Source organism: Salmo trutta, chromosome 20, assembly GCF_901001165.1.
Source record: "Salmo trutta chromosome 20, fSalTru1.1, whole genome shotgun sequence".
Classification (NCBI taxonomy): Eukaryota; Metazoa; Chordata; class Actinopteri; order Salmoniformes; family Salmonidae; genus Salmo; species Salmo trutta.
The window spans coordinates 22,750,424-22,769,521 of NC_042976.1; the positions used below are offsets into that span (position 1 = coordinate 22,750,424).

Consider the following 19,098-nt stretch of genomic DNA (forward strand, 5'->3'; position numbering starts at 1 on the left):
CTGCCTGGTACTGCCTCCATTCCGTGGCCGCTGTTTGATCCCGTCCAGCAGGCGGACCAGCAAGATATTCGCGGGAAGATCATCCACCTCACAGCCGACTAGGATGCGACATTCTGGGCATCTTAGTTCGTTCCTGGAGCTGACTATGTTCTCCAAGCAGCGGCGACAGAAGGTGTGTTGGCAAGGCAGGACTTTAGCTGTAGTGTCCAGCCGCTCCAAACACACTGAACACTCCAATAGATCCAACAGAGACGACTCGTCCATCTCACACTGCGTTATTAATGACGTTAACCGAGTGGGTGTTGGTTTCTTGTTGCGCGTGTAATGCACCAGAAACTGAAGAATGCATATCGGCGTAAGGCTGTTTAAAAGCACAATTTCCCACAACAGAGCCCGTGCAGGGAACCAGGCAGCCCCTCTCGCTCTGTCTTCTATTTCTCCTCGCTCTCTCTCTCTCTTTGCTCGCTCGCACAGCTGTGCAGAATGCAGTGAGGTCACGCTCTGCTGTGCAATTTCCCACAACGAAGCCCATGCAGGCCACCAGGCAGCCCCTCTCGCTCTCTTCTTTCTCTCTCTCTCTTTCTCTCTCTTTCTCGGTGTGTGTGGGTGTGTGAGAGAGAGTGTTAGTGTGTGTGTGAGAGAGTGTGTGTGTGATAATGTTACTGTTATTCTATGGGGATGAACAGAGTGTGGAATGCATTCAAGTGGTATAATGCAACACAGATTATCCCCAAAACCTGTCACCATCTCTGATGCGCTAGTAGTGTGGCTTATCTTTATAAATAATGTGTAAAGTCAATAAGCAAACTGAACCAGATATTTGGTAGACTCCATTAATAAGAGAGTAGGTAATTCTACCACAGAATACCAACACCAGTGGCGGTCGGTGCCGTTTAAGATGAAGGAGGATGATTACATTTTTTCATGAGCATGGGGTTATTTCTGTTACAGCATATTGGATGACTGTCATTCATATTCCATTCACCCAGTTCAATGTAACATCAATAGGTTTAGGCTACCACATTTTCCCTATACCCATCATGAGGTTGCTACAACCTAGCCTATGAATGAAAGTTTACAACATAGGTGCACACGGGTCGAGAGAATAATTTGAGGTGACAGACAGTGACACATGGACAGACACTATTGACAGCATCTAGCTGATCTAGGGTGTAGTCATTAGTCCAACAGTTGCAAATTAGTGTTTCTCTTTGGACAAATTCAGGTTTGTTTATCCCCGTTTCGTTCCGTTTGCTTTCGTTTAAGAAACGTTTTTCAACAGAATTGGTGAAATCCTCTGATCACACGTAACCACAGTTCACTTTCATAGCAGCCAAGTTGTATTCCTTTTCGTGTCTATGCTCTCTCCTCCACTCACCATTTCCTTTCGCTACTGGACTTCAATGCACAACACATCAGCTGTATGTGACCAGGCAAAAAAAACTTTCCAAGCCAAACCATATCATAACCACTACACACACAGCCTACATCGTTGTCACCATATTAGCTAAAGTAATGCCATAGTCAACATGGCTAATAGACCTAACGCATTAGTAAACCCACTACAATCATGTAGTAACGTTGCAGTATACAGTCAGTAAGCAGTTTACCACTTACACAGGTGGGCCCCAGTGGCAATACATTTGTAAAATCAGGACGTCCTCCGGAAGTTGTCATAATTACTGTGTAAGTCTATGGAGGAGGTGAGAACCATGAGCCGCCTAGGTTTTGTATTGAAGTCAATGTACCCAGAGGAGAACAGAAGCTAGCTGTCCTCCAGCTACTTTAAAAAATTGTTTTAAATAAATGTTACCTTTATTTCACTAGGCAAGTCAGTTAAGAACAAATTCTTATTTACAATGACAACCTACCAAAAGGCAAAAGGACTCCTGCGGGGACGGGGGCTGGGATTAAAACATTTTATTTAAAAAAATATAGGACAAAACACATCACGACAAGAGAGACAACACAACACTACATAAAGAGAGACCAAAGACTACAGCATAGCATGGCAGCAACACATGACAACACAGCATGGTAGAATCACAACATGACAACAACATTTTAGCAGCACAACATGGCAGCAGCACAACATGGTAACAGCACAAAACATGGTATTGGGTACAGACAACAGAAAAAAGGGCAAGAAGGTAGAGACAACAATACATCACGCAAAGCAGCCACAACTGTCAGTAAGAGTGTCCATGATTGAGTCTTTGAATGAAGAGATGGAGATAAAACTGTCCAGTTTGAGTGTTTGTTGCAACTCGTTCCAATCGCTAGCTGCAGCTAACTGAAAAGAGGAGTGACCCAGCGATGTGTATGCTTTAGGGACCTTTAACAGAATGTGACTGGCAGAATGGGTGTTGTATGTGGAGGATGAGGGCTGCAGTAGATATCTCAGATAGGGCGGAGTGAGGTCTAAGAGGGTTTTATAAATAAGCATCAACCAGTGGGTCTTGCAACGGGTATACAGAGATGACCAGTTTACAGAGTATAGAGTGCATTGATGTGTCCTATAAGGAGAATTGGTGGCAAATCTGATGGCCGAATGGTAAAGAACATCTAGCCGCTCGAGAGCACCCTTACCTGCCGATCTATAAATGACGTCTCTGTAATCTAGCATGGGTAGGATGGTCATCTGAATCAGGGTTAATTTGGCAGCTGGGGTGAAAAAGGAGCGATTACGTAAGAGGAAACCAAGTTTAGATTTAACTTTAGCCTGCAGCTTTGATATGTGCTGAGAGAAGGACAGTGTAACGTCTAGCCATACTCCCAAGTACTTGTATGAGGTGACTACCTCAACCTCTAAACCCTCAGAGGTAGTAATCACACGTGGGGAGAGGGGCATTCTTCTTACCAAACCACCAAACCTTTATTTTGGAGGTGTTCAGAACAAGATTAAGGGCATAGAAAGCTTGTTGGACACTAAGAAAGCTTTGTTGTAGAGCGTTTAACACAAAATCCAGGGGGTGGGCCAGCTGAGTATAAGACTGTATCATCTGCATTTAAATGGATGAGAGAGCTTCCCACTGCCTAAGCTATGTTGTTGATGTAAATTGAGAAGAGCGTGGGGCCTAGGATCGAGCCTTGGTGACAGGCAGTGGCTGAGACAGCAGATGTTCGGACTTTATACACTGCACTCTTTGAGAGAGGTAGTTAGCAAACCAGGCCAAAGACCACTCAGAGACACCAATACTCCTTTGCCGGCCCACAATAATGGAATGGTCTTCCGTATCAAAAGCCTTGGCCAAGTCAATGAAAATAGCAGCACAACATTGCTTAGAATCAAAGGCAATGGTGACATCATTGAGGACCTTTAAGGTTGCAGTGACACACCCATAACCTGAGAGGAAACCAGATTGTATACCAGAGAGAATACTATAGACATCAAGAAAGCCAGTCAGTTGATGATTGACAAGTTTTTCCAACACTTTTGATAAACAGGGCAAAATAGAAATAGGCCTAAAACAGTTAGGATCAGCTTAATCTCTCCCTTTAAATAAAGGACGAACCATGGCTGCCTTCCACGCAATGGAAGCCTCCCCAGAGAGGAGAGACAGGTTAAAAACATCAGAGGTAGGCTTGATGATGATGGGGCAGCAACCTTAAAGAAGAAAGGGTCTAAACCATCTGACCTGGGAAAAAGAAGGAGGAGCATCGGGGCTAGTCGCATTAGAAAGGGTGGGAGATGAGGAAATGTTGGATGGGCAAGGAGGCATGGCTCAGTCAAATGGTGCTACCCTACAGAGTGCTGTTGAGGCTACTGTAGCCCTTCATTGCAAAACAGTGTGTTTTAATCAATTATTTGGTGACGTGAATACATTTAGTATATTTTTATTTAAAACGGGGAATTATTTTAATGTTTTAAACATTTCTTTTTATGAAATTCACTGAGGAGGATGGTCCTCAGATTTTTTTTTTCTCGCTACAGTCGGCTATATAGGTCTGCTAATACAGGACTTGTAAAGCCCCATTGCACTACTTTTGTGATTAATATTCAAATGTGATTTCAGATATTTCAGGGAGTGCTTCAGCACCCTCATCGCCACTACTTCCTGCGGCTACGCATCAGTCAGACCAGAAGATGTGTGAAGATACTGCCACCCTGCTGACATCTAAAGAAATATCTGTTTGTCTTGTGGACAGTAGGTGGCCTTGTATTGATGGTAACAGAGGGGTTCTAGCGGTGCCTGCTGGTGATATGTTGAACTGATCCATAGCCCAGATGTTTTGATGAAAAGTATTAACTGCTTGAGCCTATCCCGTAAGATCTAAGAGGTTGCTCTTGGACTGAACACACACACACATTCCTAGTTGCCACCCAAACCATGTTTCTGGTTAGAAATGACACCATAGTGCACTCCTATTTCCCAGAGCCTTACAGGGAACAGAGTACCACTTCAGATGCAGTCTAAGTTCCTGTTAGAGCCCCATGGCTGAGGAAGGAGAAGGTCTGTCAGCTGCACAGTACAGTTTGTCTCTGTCTGTCTCTACCTGTTTCTCACGTTTAACTCCTGCCCCAGGGTGTGTGTGTGTGTGTGTGTGTGTGTGTGTGTGTGTGTGTGTGTGTGTGTGTGTGTGTGTGTGTGTGTGTGTGTGTGTGTGTGTGTGGGGGGGGGGGTTATTAAGTGGCAGGCTGTGAGTTGAGTTCCACAGATCAGACATCCTGACTGGCTAAGGGGCGGTACTGTTACCTACCACCCACAGAGACGAGCACAGGGCCTAAACCTCCTGACGTGCAGGTAGTGTGTGTGTGTGTGTGTGTGTGTGTGTGTGTGTGTGTGTGTGTGTGTGTGTGCGTGTGTGTGTGTGTGTGTGTGTGTGTGCGTGTGTGTGTATGCAGGGCCACCTCTAGCCTTTTGGAGGGCCTAAGTGAGATTTGGTTGCCCCCCCCCCCCCCCCCACAACGCTGGGGCAAAATGTTTTAGTGTCCCCCCTCTTGGTAAGAGATAAAATGTTGGCAGTGTTAAAGTACATTTCCTGCAATTCTACACATTTTGTCATGGGGTGGTGGGAAGCTTTTGCAGTTTTAAAGCTAATTTTCTGCAATTCTACACATTTTTCCATGACTTATGCCATGTTTATATCAAATCTGTGTGAGAGTGACAAAATCAAAAGGGGTCCCTTGGAGGTCAGGGCCCATGAGCATATGCCCTGCGTGCCCGGTCGGTAATTTGGTGATGATTAGGCCTACTACAAGGTTTAGGTAGCTGGTAGAATACCTTACCTAGTGTTAGGTTCTAAATGAACCTAGTAAAACTCACTGACAATTAGTAAAGCTTAAACCAAGTTTATTCACCCATTGGGTCATACAGCTGCATAAGACAAAGTTCCACCAGTGGTAGTATATATATATATATATTTCTTTATTTAACTAGGCAAGTCAGCTAAGAACAAATTCTTATTTACAATTACGGTCTACCGAGGAACAGTGGGTTAACTGCCTTGTTCAGGGGCAGAACAACAGATCTTTACCTTGTCAGCTCAGGGATTCAATCCAGCAACCTTTCAGTTACTGGCCCAATGCTCTAACCACTAGGCTACCTGCTGCCCCATATTTACCCCAATTTGGGGTGGAATCTCCCCCTTCTCTCTAAACATGACATCTTTGTTGCTAGGCAGGAAATAAACTATTCCTTCTCCCTTATTAAGGTGATCTGACCTACCTTGGCCCCCTTCCTCACTAAACCACATCTCTCCACCCTTATCAGTGCCTGCCAACATGTGATCGTCTTTCCTTCACTCAGTACAATCCAAGCTTAATTGCCTCCACCATATTCATTCCTCCTACAGATAACCATTAACTTCTGGTGTAGGTAGACCCTCCTAGACTATAGCACTCAATATTTCAATAGGATACCTGATAATTAACACTATTCCAAGTTTAGGAGTCAGAACCCAGAACCCATCACTGGCAATACAAAATGTTTTTCTGACATGGGTGCTAATTGAGTGACTGACATAACAAGTGGAAAACTGCTGATGAACTACCAAATTAAAACATTGCACCTTGTGTATTCTACTTTTCAAACTATCTTAGTTCCTAAAAAAACACATTTGTATTACATTTTTTTGGGGTCGTGGGGCCCCCTAGCAGCGTGTAGTCTACGTATAGGCTGTGTGTGTGTGTGTTCACCTACACCCGCAGTCAGAGACTTCACATGCCCCGTCTGAAACAGACGATGTGGGTCAAGGATTGGACTTTACAGTCACACAAAGACTCACAAATAGAGGTAGATATGGAATGTCATCATCGATATGATGGCCCACCATAAGCAAGCAAGTAAGTTTCTACGTGTGTGTGTGTGTGTGTGTAACTAGCCCCTCCCTCTCCTGCCCACATGTTATGCGTGTTTCATCTAACCATCCCAAACGCAATTCAGCACTGAAAATCTGGGTCTGAGTGTTGTAAAGAAAACAGTTGTGAAGTTGTTATATTTAAAACTTACTGTACATCAATAATGTTACCAATAGGCTAGCCTTCTCTCTTCACCCAATGCCCTTCCACCGTGGAAACTAGGTTAGCTGACACTGCAGTCACCATGGTAACAGAATTTGCTCTCCTGTTGAGGAGTACAGTGGTTAGAGGACAGCATACACGTATGTGTGCGTGTGTGTGTTGTGTGTATGAGGACGTGTAGTTACAGGAGAGGATAGAATATGTCCACCTTTACAGAGTACCCATCATGCAAAGCGTCAGGAGCCTGGAACTCCTGTGACTTACATGGATGGCTAAATATACAGTTTAAACTTTAAATAGAGAGAAGAAGTCTGTGATATTTGTTTTGGCTTCAGTAGCTCGATAACTTCCTCCTACCCCAGCTGTCTTTATTAAAGACCTGATATTGGCCTTATCGCTGTTGGCTTTAGAAGACAGCTGACTGGGGTTCTGTTTGCTCTGGCTGTGGTCCTGTGGTAATAGTCATCTGGAGTAATGTAATATGATAGGTGTTTTCATCCCAGTGAGGCTCTGTTGCTCTTCACTGGTCTCTTTGTTTGTCAGTCTGTCGGTCAGGAAGGAAGGAAGCTGCTCCTGTGAGGATCAGAGATGAGAGGATGAGAGGGCCACCGGGCTCAGGGCTGCCAGAGAGAGAGAGGAGTGAGAGGAGTGAGAGGAGAGAAAGAGAGGGAGGGTAGAAAGGTATAATTATAGGACTTACAGGAGTTAGCTCTTCAAACACACCTCTCTCTCCTCAGAAGCTCCAAGCACCTCTTTTATCTGCTCTTTCCTGCGGAGGAGCGGAGAGGAAGGGGAGAGGGAGACCGGGCAGAGTAAGGAGAGAAGACAGACAGAGAGACAGAGTGGTGGAGTCTCTTTGGTCAGTTCTCGTGCCTCAGGGAAAGTCCAGGGTTCGGTCCGTCCCAAACAACTGGCGCCGACTGGTAAACAAATAAATAAACATCACATCAATAACTCAACACTCATAAACCAAAAGGAACATTTGAAATCATAGACACATGAACCAGAGTCTGAAGCTTTCATGTTCTTTAAAGGTACAAAGTATGAAGTTTAATGCTCCCCTTTTATTTATGGACCAACAACACGGATACCGGATACAAACACAAACCCCTCCTCTCCCTTCCTCTCTCTCTCAATTAGCTTGATGGCACACTGATGAAAGGATAGATGCAGATAAATGTGAGTAGATTTATTGAATGGTCTCCGTCTCACCACATCAGTAGCCTAACAGTAGGCTAGAATACGTTAATTCAATAGCCTACCAAGAGGAGATGTATTGTTTGGGGTTCACCTCTAGATGTCGTAGTGGAGTTGTGGAGGCACATAAATACCATTCACTACCTGCATCAGGTTGATCCTCATTTTCTAGGGCGGAGAAAATGTGTATTTTTCTGTGAGGAGGAGCTACTCTGGATCACCGGCCATGCACACGGTGGGCTGAAAACAGCGAGATTAACGGAGGATTTGTTTACAGCTGTTTAGATATTGGTGATGCCTGTCAGACTGCTCAATACAGTCTGATCATTAAGCTACAGCAGTCCGCGCAGAGAGAAAGGCTACACGCCGCCAGACCAGTCCAGTCTCAACTCCGCTCTACACGCAGGTAAAGTGTTTTGGAATGTAAAGCGGGATTGCTGCAACATTTGGGGAAATTCCTGGAGCATTTATGCTGCAGACACATGTAGCCTACTTAACTCTCATTTTAATTTTCGAAAATAACTGCATGTGTTACATTGTTTGTTGGTCGAAAATGAAGCAAATATTCAGAAAAGTTAGCCACTGTTGGAAAGATATAAATGGACAAATGTCAAATGATCTCCATATTTAAATAGGCCTGTTTTTCTGCCTTAAATATTTGATAATCTAGCCTAGTAATTGCTCTAATTGTTTTTTTTCTTTTTCATACCGATATTTCAGTTTATATTAGACCTGTAGTTAATTGCATGATAATAGAGCGCAGTGTGTGTGGTCGCTAAGTGGTGTGTTGGGAAGTAATAACGTTTAGGCCACCAGGTTTATTACTGATCCATTAGGGATGTAGCCTACCATCTTGGAGGTAATTGTTACATGAAGAGAGCATTGGCTCTTAGTTCATCTCTCATTCCCGAGAGAGACAGCGGGTTCTGAGACAGCGACGGGTCCTGGTCGGTCCCGATCCCGGTGTGTGCTTTGCTCTTCTCTCAATCCTCTCCGCATAATTATTTTGACGGTGCCGCCTGGTTTTCGCCCTCCCCGGGCCCTGGGGGAACTCCTGGCCGCAGACAGGCAGTCTAACCCGGGCTCGACATGCTGGGTCCTGACGCTCTCTGAAGTCTGGAGCTTTGAACTACGGCTGCAGCGCTGAGAGTGGAAATCAATCCCTCTCTCTCTGTGTCTCTGCTCTCTGTCCCTCTCCCTCTCCCCCCGGCACACCGCCGCAGTTTTTCATGTTTGAGGTAGAAAGGATAAAGAAAGAAGAAACGTCAGAAAGAAAAAGTGTAACTCATCTTCAAAGCTTTAGTATGGCGCCGCAGGATTAAATGGATGAAAGGAAATACTGATCATAATAACAACAAAAGCAGCAATGATAATATTCATATTTGCGTAGTAATAATTCTGATGGGCTAATAGCTTTTTTAGTAGCATAGTAAGGAATTTAGCGGTATCACTGAAATTCTGCTGATAACATTTTAAACTTTAAAAAAGTTATATATATATATATATTTTTTAAAGACATATCTTACTTTGAAGGTTTAGAATATTCTGTACAAGGACAATGGTGACGTGTGCCTGACAAGCCTGCACTATAGACCTAATAGGCTATATTAAGTTTACAAATTAATGCAGATTTCTGGAGAACAAACACATCCTGTCTCCAGATACATGGCAGAAAGTTGTCATTATGTCAGATAATATTAAATTCAAACAATACGTATCCTAATATAGATTCAAATTGAACACTCAAGCTTTTAATCAGTTTCACAGATATCTCCCTGTAAGGTGATTGATTGAGCTCGTCGATGTTGAACTCCTTATCATTAAATGTGTAAATCGATAAGGATACGAGCTGACCTGTAACAGATGTTGTTCTAACTTCCAAAATACACTGTAATCTAACCAGAACCAATGTCCATATATTAACATGGTGTGTAATTGAAGGAGTGTATCTCCATGCATCAATTAACTTTCAGTAATAATTGTGTTATAACCTAATGTGTTTGAGGAGAGAAGAGGGAGAAGGGTCAGAAGGGTCACTGCTCTCTCTCTCTTCTACTGTATGTCTGACTGTTTGAGGCTAATGAGACGTTGTCAGTCCAGTCCGTCAGACCAAAGCCCAGGGTCCCATAGCCCACTGCTCGCAGTCCTCTACTCACTAGAGCCCAGCCCCTCTCCGACCGCTAGACTCTTGTGCTACAGACACCATAATCATCCCACACTAAACACAAATAGACTGACAGACAGATAGTCAGCCGTTCTGCTGTCATGCTAAAGACTAAGGAACAGAGAGACGCAGACCGAAACCATTTTGCCCACCTGCTAATGAGTTAGACACAGTAAATGGACCCGCCCACCTACAATAACGCTCAATAGACAAAGCGAGAGACGAAGGTGATATGGAGAGAGAGACGTTCTGCCTCAGTCGAGGTAAAGAAGAGAGGGATCAGGGAGAGGCGACGATGAAAGACAGATCACATAAGACAGAAATCAAAGGGACTACTGAGTGGTGTGGCTGGAGGTGTGTGTGTGTGTCTGTGTGTGTTGTGACTCCTTTTAATGTGCATTAAGAGTTTGTTTTTCCTGCACTCTGAAAGGGGATAGTCAGTCTGTAATTAAAGCAATCAGAGATGAAGAGACTACACCAGATACACACACACACACACACACACACACACACACACACACACACACACACACACACACACACACACACACACACACACACACACACACACACACACACACACACACACACACACACACAGTTGTATCAGTACAGCCTTGTGATGATATGAACCTGTTTAATAACTCTGGGAGTCTCTCTGAAAACATGGAAACAATCTGATATGAGCTTCATCTCCATGAATCATCTGATGTTTATGATGATGCACCATAAAAAAGGAAGAACAGAAAGAATTGTTGATTCAATGTACAATTGTAAGGCAACCAGCTCCAAATCGTTTGTGTGAACATTTTGTTGAGCAAACTCACTGCTGGTTGCTTTCCAATTGTACGTTGAATCAACATGTTGTTTTATTTTTACAGTGTAGTCTTTCAGTAAAGAAATCAAACTCTATCCTTTCAATCTCTTCCACACCCACCTACTCACTTCCAACTGCTGTTAATAACTGGGTGTATTTTCATGTGTATTTCAATGTGTATTTAATACTTGTGCTGTTTGTTGGCTGCAAAGTATTTAGTTCTAATGAGAACAAACTGTCTTCAGTACCCAATGTTCTCCCTTCCCCCAGCCCTGTTTCTGTTTTTGCATGGAGGTTAGTTGTAGTGGTAACATGTGTTTGAGATATGAGAGGATTTGGCAAGTCTGTATGTATTAAAGAGGAATAATTGGTTTTAAAGGAGAAATCCTCCAGTATCTGACTGATTGTGTTTAGGAGTTGTTCAGTAGTTGGAAGCAGCAGGATGGTGTGTTGTGTGATTGTGTGTTCGTACGTTTGTGAGAGACAGAGAGGAGAGGGCAGAATGTGGAGAGAAAAGTACAGGACAAAAGGAAAGAAGGCTTTAGAATGGAAAACAGACATTGACTATAGAAGGTGGAGACTAATGCCAAGAGTCCAGAACTTCACTTCATTAAAGTATTTATTTAATTGTCATCAGAATTAAACCACAGGCATATGAACCACATAGCGCTTTGTATTTGTGCATGCACATATGTGTACACGTGTACTTGTATGTATGCGTGTGTGTGCGAATATGCACGTGTCTGTGTGAGAAAGGGTTTAATTGGGTTCTTGGCTTCATCTCCTCCCTGATTGCTTTGTTAGAGAAGCCACATCCTAATCTGACAGAGCCATTATCAACTCACAGTAAATATCCATTACGGGGTTAAACATTCATTTCCGTTGCGTCCTTTAGATGATAGATCACATCTGTTACCACAGAGAGATCAGGGAACGGGGGTTGGGGTTAGAGAGAGATAGGATTAATGTAGAGGAAGGGAGCTTGGGATAAGGCCCGGGGTTCATGTTTAGGGATAAAGTTGGGGAACAGAAGGAAAAAAACAATCAAATCTGTTTACCAGGTTTACAGAAATAACTCCAAAACATATTTTGCTGCATGAACATTAGGATTCACATAGAAAGTTAAACTAGACTGGATATCTAGGATCATTCTGAACATTCTGTCACTTTATGGTTTGAATTCAGGAGATAAAAAAATTGCAAAAATTGACCCATTTTGCATACCCCACCCTACCATGAGACATCCATGTCTTCATCACTGGAAAATATAAATGGTTGAGTTTGATATTATTTCAAAGCTTACTGTCACGATCGTCGTAAGAACTGGACCAAGGCGCAGCGTGATTAAAGTTCCACATCTTTATTTAGTGCGAACTTCCAAACAAAACAATCAACGAACCGTGACATCAGCGGTGCTACATGCACTAACTCAAAACAAGATTCCACAAACACAGTGGGGAAATGGCTGCCTAAATATGATCCACAATCAGAGACAATGATAAATGGCTGCCTCTGATTGGGAACCATACCAGGCCAACATAGAAATCAACAACCTAGATTGCCCACCCTAGTCACACCCCGACCTAACCAACATAGAGAATAAAAAGGCTCTCTATGGTCAGGGCGTGACACTTACAAACAGTGTTGTCAAAATATTATAATATTTCTTGAAAATAATGTTTTTAAATTAAAATGTCATCATTTTTAACGTTGACTCAAAAGTGGTGCTGTCAAAAGGGGATTGAATTCAAATAGATTTACCCAAGAGAGAGAGAGAGAAAGATAAGACAGATGCTATCTGAAGACAGCTGTTGTTCTGGCGCTTACCTTCTCTGTTTTTCTGTGTGTGTGCGTGTGCATGTGCGTACGTGCGTGCGTGCATGTGTGTGTGGTAGATGATTGCCCCTGCTGGGTCTCTAGGGGGATTTTCCAATAAATCAGTCTGTCTGTAGACCAACACTGACAGCCCTGACAGGTCCAGGATCAGTAATGACTTAATAACAGTTAATAGTTATAGATAGTTCTGTCGGGTTAGATCAGATCAAGTGTCAGCTGGCTACCATTCACTCTGCTTAACTGCTGAAATGGACAACTTTTGTTGCATATGACTAATGCTTATGAAGACACATAATGGATTGGAGTTATAAAGCACTTTTTCCAACACTCAAAACATTTTACATTGCTCATTGACGAGTGAGGATACATCATTAATGAAACTGTGTGCCAGGGATGTTACAAGAATACTAGATACAGCAGCTCAACTTGCTCCATCCTGCTGATTAGTGATGGTTATTGAAGAGAGACGCACAAGTGGTTATTTCCCCTTTGCTACCATTTCACGAGACTGTTCCTCAAAACCTAATGTCTACCTGGCCCACCACTCCACCCTGGACTTGAACTGCCTTTACGACCAGGTCCACCTCTACAAGGCAGCAATACTAACTTTTGCCAGGACCCTGAAGGACGTCACCCTCAACCGTAGCCCTAGCACCTCATACAGGAGCAACAGAGCAACGGACACCCCGCCCAGACCAGCGAGACACCCTCCCAGACCTGCAAGGCCCCCTCCGGCAGGACCTGCACCAAGAGAACCCACGCCAAGAAGACCTACACCTAGACCACAGCATCACAAGGCAAACCCCAACCAGCTAAGACCCCAAGCAAACCCTGGCTACACCGAATATAGGCCACACCATATCAGACCTATGCCTCTTCTGCCCCTGCGGCACGGACCTCAATAGAAGAGCAGGACATAATTATGCCCAGGCCGTGAGCAGAGCAACAGGCCCAATCCCCACTATTACACCCGAACAATCCCCATCCTGCGACCTAAGAGGCATGTATCAGATGCTCAACATGCTCTGCTCACACCTACTGTGATAGTCCGGGCCTAAACCACACCAAAACAACACTAGACATTATGGAACAGAAAGCTTTTACTATCTCATCCTGAAATATACAAGGTCTGAGGTCATCTGCCTTTGGCATAAAGATCAGGAACCCAGACTTCATCATAGAAATTGGAAATACAGACATTGTCATCCTACAAGAAACATGGTATAAGGAGACGGACCCACTGGTTGCCCTCTAGGTTACAGAGAGCTGGTAGTCCCATCCACCAAACTACCAGGTGTGAAACAGGGAAGGGACTCAGGAGGTATGCTAATTTGCTATAGAGCAGACCTAACCCACTCTATTAAATTAGTCAAAACAGGAACATTTTACATCTGGCTAGAAATTAATAAGGAAATTATCTCAACAGAGAAAAATGTCCTCATGTGTGCTACCTATATCCCCCTAATAGAATCCTTATACTTTAACGATGACAGCTTCTCTATCCTAGAGGGGGAGATCAACAATCTGGGAGCGAACATGTTTATTCTTACACTGAATTAAACACGTACACAAAACCAAGAAAATGCCTGATCATTAACTGCTCAAACAAAAGAGACAACAACCCACAAACATCGTGGGGGGAAAGGAACTTAAATGTGATTCCCAATCAGACATAACTAGCGACAGCTGTCTGATTGGAAATCACCCCCGAGCCCAACATAGAAATAAACCACAAAGAAAGGCTATAACAAAACATAGAAAATAAACCATAGAAATACCACACCCTGACCAAAATAGCAGAGTTCCCTTGGTCAGGGCGTGACAGTACCCCCCCTCCAACGGTGCGTACTCCCGGCGCACCAACCTAAAGTCTATTGGGGGGGGACCCGGGTGGGCGCCTCACCCTCGGTGGAGGCTCTGGCCCCGGGCGTGTTTCTCCCCCTGCCTCCACCCTAGCCCTACCCCTCTGGCCCGGACTGGACCACGGTGGAGCGGCATGCTCAGGCTCCGGAGCGGAGCCGCCGACCGGAACAGGACTGGTCACCGGTGGACCGGACACAGGCCGTGCTGGACTGTGGACACGCGCCGTGGGCCTGGTGCGGGGAACAAGGACGGGCCGGACAGGACCGGGGACACGCACCACCAACCTGGTGCGGGGAGCAGGGACGGGCCGGACTGGCCTGGGGACACGCACCACCAACCTGGTGCGGGGAGCAGGGACGGGCCGGACTGGACTGGGGACACGCACCACCGGCTTGGTGCGGGGAGCCGGGATGTGCCGGACAGGACTGTGGACACGCACCACTAACCTGGTGCGGGGAGCAGGGACGGGCTGGACTGGACTGGGGACACGCACCACTGGCTTGGTGCGGGGAGCAGGGACGGGCCGGACTGGACTGGGGACACGCACCACTGGCTTGGTGCGGGGAGTAGGAATGGGCCGGACAGGACTGGGGACACGCACCACTAACCTGGTGCGGGGAGCAGGGACGGGCCGGACTGGACTGGGGACACACACACCACTGGCTTGGTGCGGGGAGCAGGGATGGGCCGGACAGGACTGTGGACACGCACCACCAACCTGGTGCGGGGAGCAGGGACGGGCCGGACAGGACTGGGGACACGCACCACTGGCTTGGTGCGGGGAGCAGGAATGGGCCGGACAGGACTGGGGACGTCTGGCAGCTCGGGACAGTCTGGGCAGTCTGGCCCCTCCGGCAGTTCAGCGCAGTCTGGCCCCTCCGGCAGTTCAGCGCAGTCTGGCCACTCCGGCAGTTCAGCGCAGTCTGGCCACTCCGGCAGTTCAGCGCAGTCTGGCCACTCCGGCGACTGTTGACTGGCGGGCAGCTCCGACGACTGTTGACTGGCGGGCAGCTCCGACGACTGTTGACTGGCGGGCAGCTCCGACGACTTGACTGGCGGGCAGCTCCGACGACTGTTGACTGGCGGGCAGCTCCGACGACTGTTGACTGGCGGGCAGCTCCGACGACTGTTGACTGGCGAGGCTGGGTTCACGTACTTGAAGCCTGGTGCGTGGTGCTGGTACCGGATATATAGGACCATGGAGGCTTACTGGCGGTCTCGAGCTTAACCCTGGCATCGCCCTTTCTGGCTGAATGCCTGCTACCCCCTGGTAACTGCGGGGCGCTGGTATAGCGCGTACTGGCCTAAAAACACTTGGCCTCGCCATAACACCCATTACCCCGAAGCATAAGCCCTGTCCATTAACTGGCCTCCGAAAAGCAGTCCGGGGATTTGGCCTGGGGCTCCAAACTTGCCCCGCAAAACTCCCCTTGTGCCCCCCCCCAAAAAAATTCTTGGGGAGGCCTCTCGAGTTTCCTCAACTCCTCGTTCCTCTGCTGCTTGGTCCTGGTTTGGTGGGTTGTTCTGTAACGATTGGCGTCGGGTGATGAGGAAGCGGACCAAAACGCAGCTGGGAGCGAACACATGTTTATTCTTACACTGAATTAAACACATACACAAAACCAAGAAAATGCCTGATCATTAACTGCTCAAACAAAAGAGACAACAACCCACAAACATCGTGGGGGGAAAGGAACTTAAATGTGATTCCCAATCAGACATAACTAGCGACAGCTGTCTGATTGGAAATCACCCCCGAGCCCAACATAGAAATAAACCACAAAGAAAGGCTATAACAAAACATAGAAAATAAACCATAGAAATACCACACCCTGACCAAAATAGCAGAGTTCCCCTGGTCAGGGCGTGACAGTAACTGAATAATATTAAGAAATGCTATAAATGGAGGAAAAGGGTGCGGAAATCTACCAAAAAACAATTAGGCAACAACAAATTCAATCCCTTCTAGACATTTTCCTGGACAAAAGGTTTCACTGTAATAGTGAAGGTGTAAACTTGGCAGTAGAAAACCTAAACAGTATATTTGACCTCTCAGCTTCTCTATCAAATCTAAACATTTCAAGCAGATAACTAAGAAAATGAGCAACAATAACAAATGGTTTGATGAAGATTTGAAAAACCTAAGAAGGAAATTGAGAAACGTATCCAACCAAAAACATAGAGACCCAGAAAACCTGAGCCTACACCTTCTCAATGCTGAATCACTAAAACAATACAGAAATACACTACGGAAAAATAAGGAACAGCACATCAGAAAGCAGCTGAATATAATTGAAGAATCCATAGAATCAAACCACTTCTGGGAAAATTGGAAAACTCAAAACAAACAACAACACAAAGCGTTATCTATCCAAAACGGAGATGTATGGATAAACCACTTCTCCAATCTTTTTGGCTCTACAAGAAAGAACAAACAGTAAAAACATATACATAATCAAATATAAATCTTAGAATCAACTATAAAAGACTACCAGAACCCACTGGATTCTCCAATTACATTGAATGAACTACAGGACAAAATACAAACCCTCCAACCCAAAAAGGTCTGTGGGGTTGATGGTAACCTCAATGAAATTATACAATATACAGACCACAGTTCCAATTGGCTATACTTGAACTCTTTAACATCATCCTCAGCTCTGGCATCTTCCCCAATATTTGGAACCAAGACTGATCAAACCAATGCACAAAAGTGGAGACAAATTTGACCCCAATAACTACCGGGGGATATGCGTCAACAGCAACCTTGGGAAAATCCTCTGCATTATCATTAACAGCAGACTCGTACATTTCCTCAGCGAAAACGGCGTACTGAGCAATTGTCAAATTGTCTTTTTACCAAATTACCGTACGACAGACCACGTATTCACCCTGCACACCGTAATTGACAAACAAACAAGCCAAAACAAAAGCAAAGTCTTCTCATGCTTTGTTGGTTTCAAAAAAGCTTTCAACTCAATTTGGCATGAGGGTCTGCTATACAAATTGATGGAAAGTGGTGTTGGGGGAAAGCATTCAACATTATAAAGTCCATATACACAAACAAGTGTGCGGTTAAAATTGGCAAAAAATACATTCCTTTCCACAGGGTCGGGGGGTGAGACTGGGATACAACTTAAGCCACACCCTCTTCAACATATATGTCAATGAATTGGCGAGGGCACTAGAACAGTCTGCAGCACCCTGCCTCACCATACTAGAATCTGAAGTCAAATGTCTACTGTTTGCTGATGATCTGGTGCTTCTGTCCCCAACCAAGGAGGGCATACAGCAACACCTAGATCTTCTGCACAGATTCTGTCAGACCTGGGCCCTGACAGTAAATCTCAGTAAGACAAAAATAAGGGTGTTCCAAAAAAGGTCCAGTTGCCAGGACCACAAATACAAATTCCACCTAGACACCGTTGCCCTAAAGCTCATCGCCCTAAAAATCAGCGCCATGGGTAACTTCCACAAAGCGATCTTAGAGACAAGGCAAGAAGGGCCTTCTATGCCATCAAAAGGAACATAAAATTTAACATACCAATTAGGATCTGGTTAAAAATACTTGAATCAGTTATAGAACCCATTGCCCTTTATGGTTGTGAGGTCTGGGGTCCGCTCACCAACCAAGAATTCACAAAATGGGACAAACACCAAATTGAGACTCTGCTTGCAGAATTATGCATAAATATCCTCTGTGTACAACGTAAAACACCAAATTATTCATGCAGAGCAGAATTAGGAAGAGACCCGCTAATTATCAAAATCAAGAAAAGAGTCGTTAAATTCTATATCCACCTAAAAGGAAGCGATTCCCAAGCCTTCCATAACAAAGCCATCACATACAGAGAAATTAACCTGGAGAAGAGTTCCCTAAGCAAGCTGGTCCTGGGGCTCTGTTCACAAACACAAACAGACCCCACAGAGCCCCAGGACAGCAACACAATTAGACCCAACCAAATCATGAGAAAACAAAAAGATAATTCCTTGACACATTGGAAAGAAATTACAAAAAAACAGAGCAAACAAGAATGCTATTTGGACAGAGAGTACACAGTGGCAGAATACCTGACCACTGTGACTGACCCAAAATGAAGGAGATCTTTGACTATATACAAACGAAAGGCCGACAAAGGCAGACCTGTCTCTCAGAAGACAGGCTATGTGCACACTGCCAACAAAATGAGGTGGAAACTGAGCTGCACTTCCTAACCTCCTGCCAAATGTATGACCATATTAGAGACACATATTTCCCTCAGATTACACAGACCCACAAATAATTCACAAAAAAAATCAAATTTTGATAAACTCCCATATCTATTGGGTGAAATACCACAGTGTGCCATCACAGCAGCAAGATGTGTGACTTGTTGCCACAAGAAAAGGGCAACCAGTGAAGAACAAACACCATTGAATATACAACCTATATCTATGCTTGTTTATTTTCCCTTTTGTACTTTACTATTTGCACATCATTACAACACTGTATGTAGACATAATATGAAATGTCTTTATTCTTTTGGAACTTTTGTGAGTGTAATGTTTATTTTACATTTTTTATTGTTTATTTCACTTTTGTTTATTTTCTATTTCACTTGCTTTGGCAATGTAAACATATGTTTCCCATGCCAATAAAAGCCATTAAATTGAAATTGAATTGAGAGAGAGAGAGAAAGAGAGAATGAATGAGAGCGTGAAAGAGTGGATTCTCCACTCCAGCAGTGACCCCTGTATAATTGTGTCCGTAAAGGTATC

At 44.7% G+C, this 19,098-nt stretch overlaps 2 protein-coding genes across 2 annotated transcripts in view; one reads left to right on the forward strand and one right to left on the reverse strand.

Annotated features, from left to right (window-relative positions):
- The window catches only part of LOC115155714 (E3 ubiquitin-protein ligase SH3RF3-like), a 149,777-nt gene extending 149,225 nt beyond the window's left edge, over positions 1–552 (reverse strand). Inside the window, exon 1 of the mRNA XM_029702612.1 lies at positions 1–552. This exon is cut by the window's left edge and continues 111 nt beyond it. Coding sequence (XP_029558472.1) covers positions 1–264 — 264 coding nt within the window. The 5' untranslated portion in view covers positions 265–552.
- Positions 553–7,806: 7,254 nt separating this feature from the next.
- The window catches only part of LOC115155715 (tumor necrosis factor receptor superfamily member EDAR), a 53,756-nt gene continuing 42,464 nt past the window's right edge, over positions 7,807–19,098 (forward strand). The window contains exon 1 of the mRNA XM_029702613.1: positions 7,807–8,066. The gene's annotated coding sequence lies outside the window, so the exon portion shown is untranslated. The remainder of the gene's footprint in view (positions 8,067–19,098) is intronic.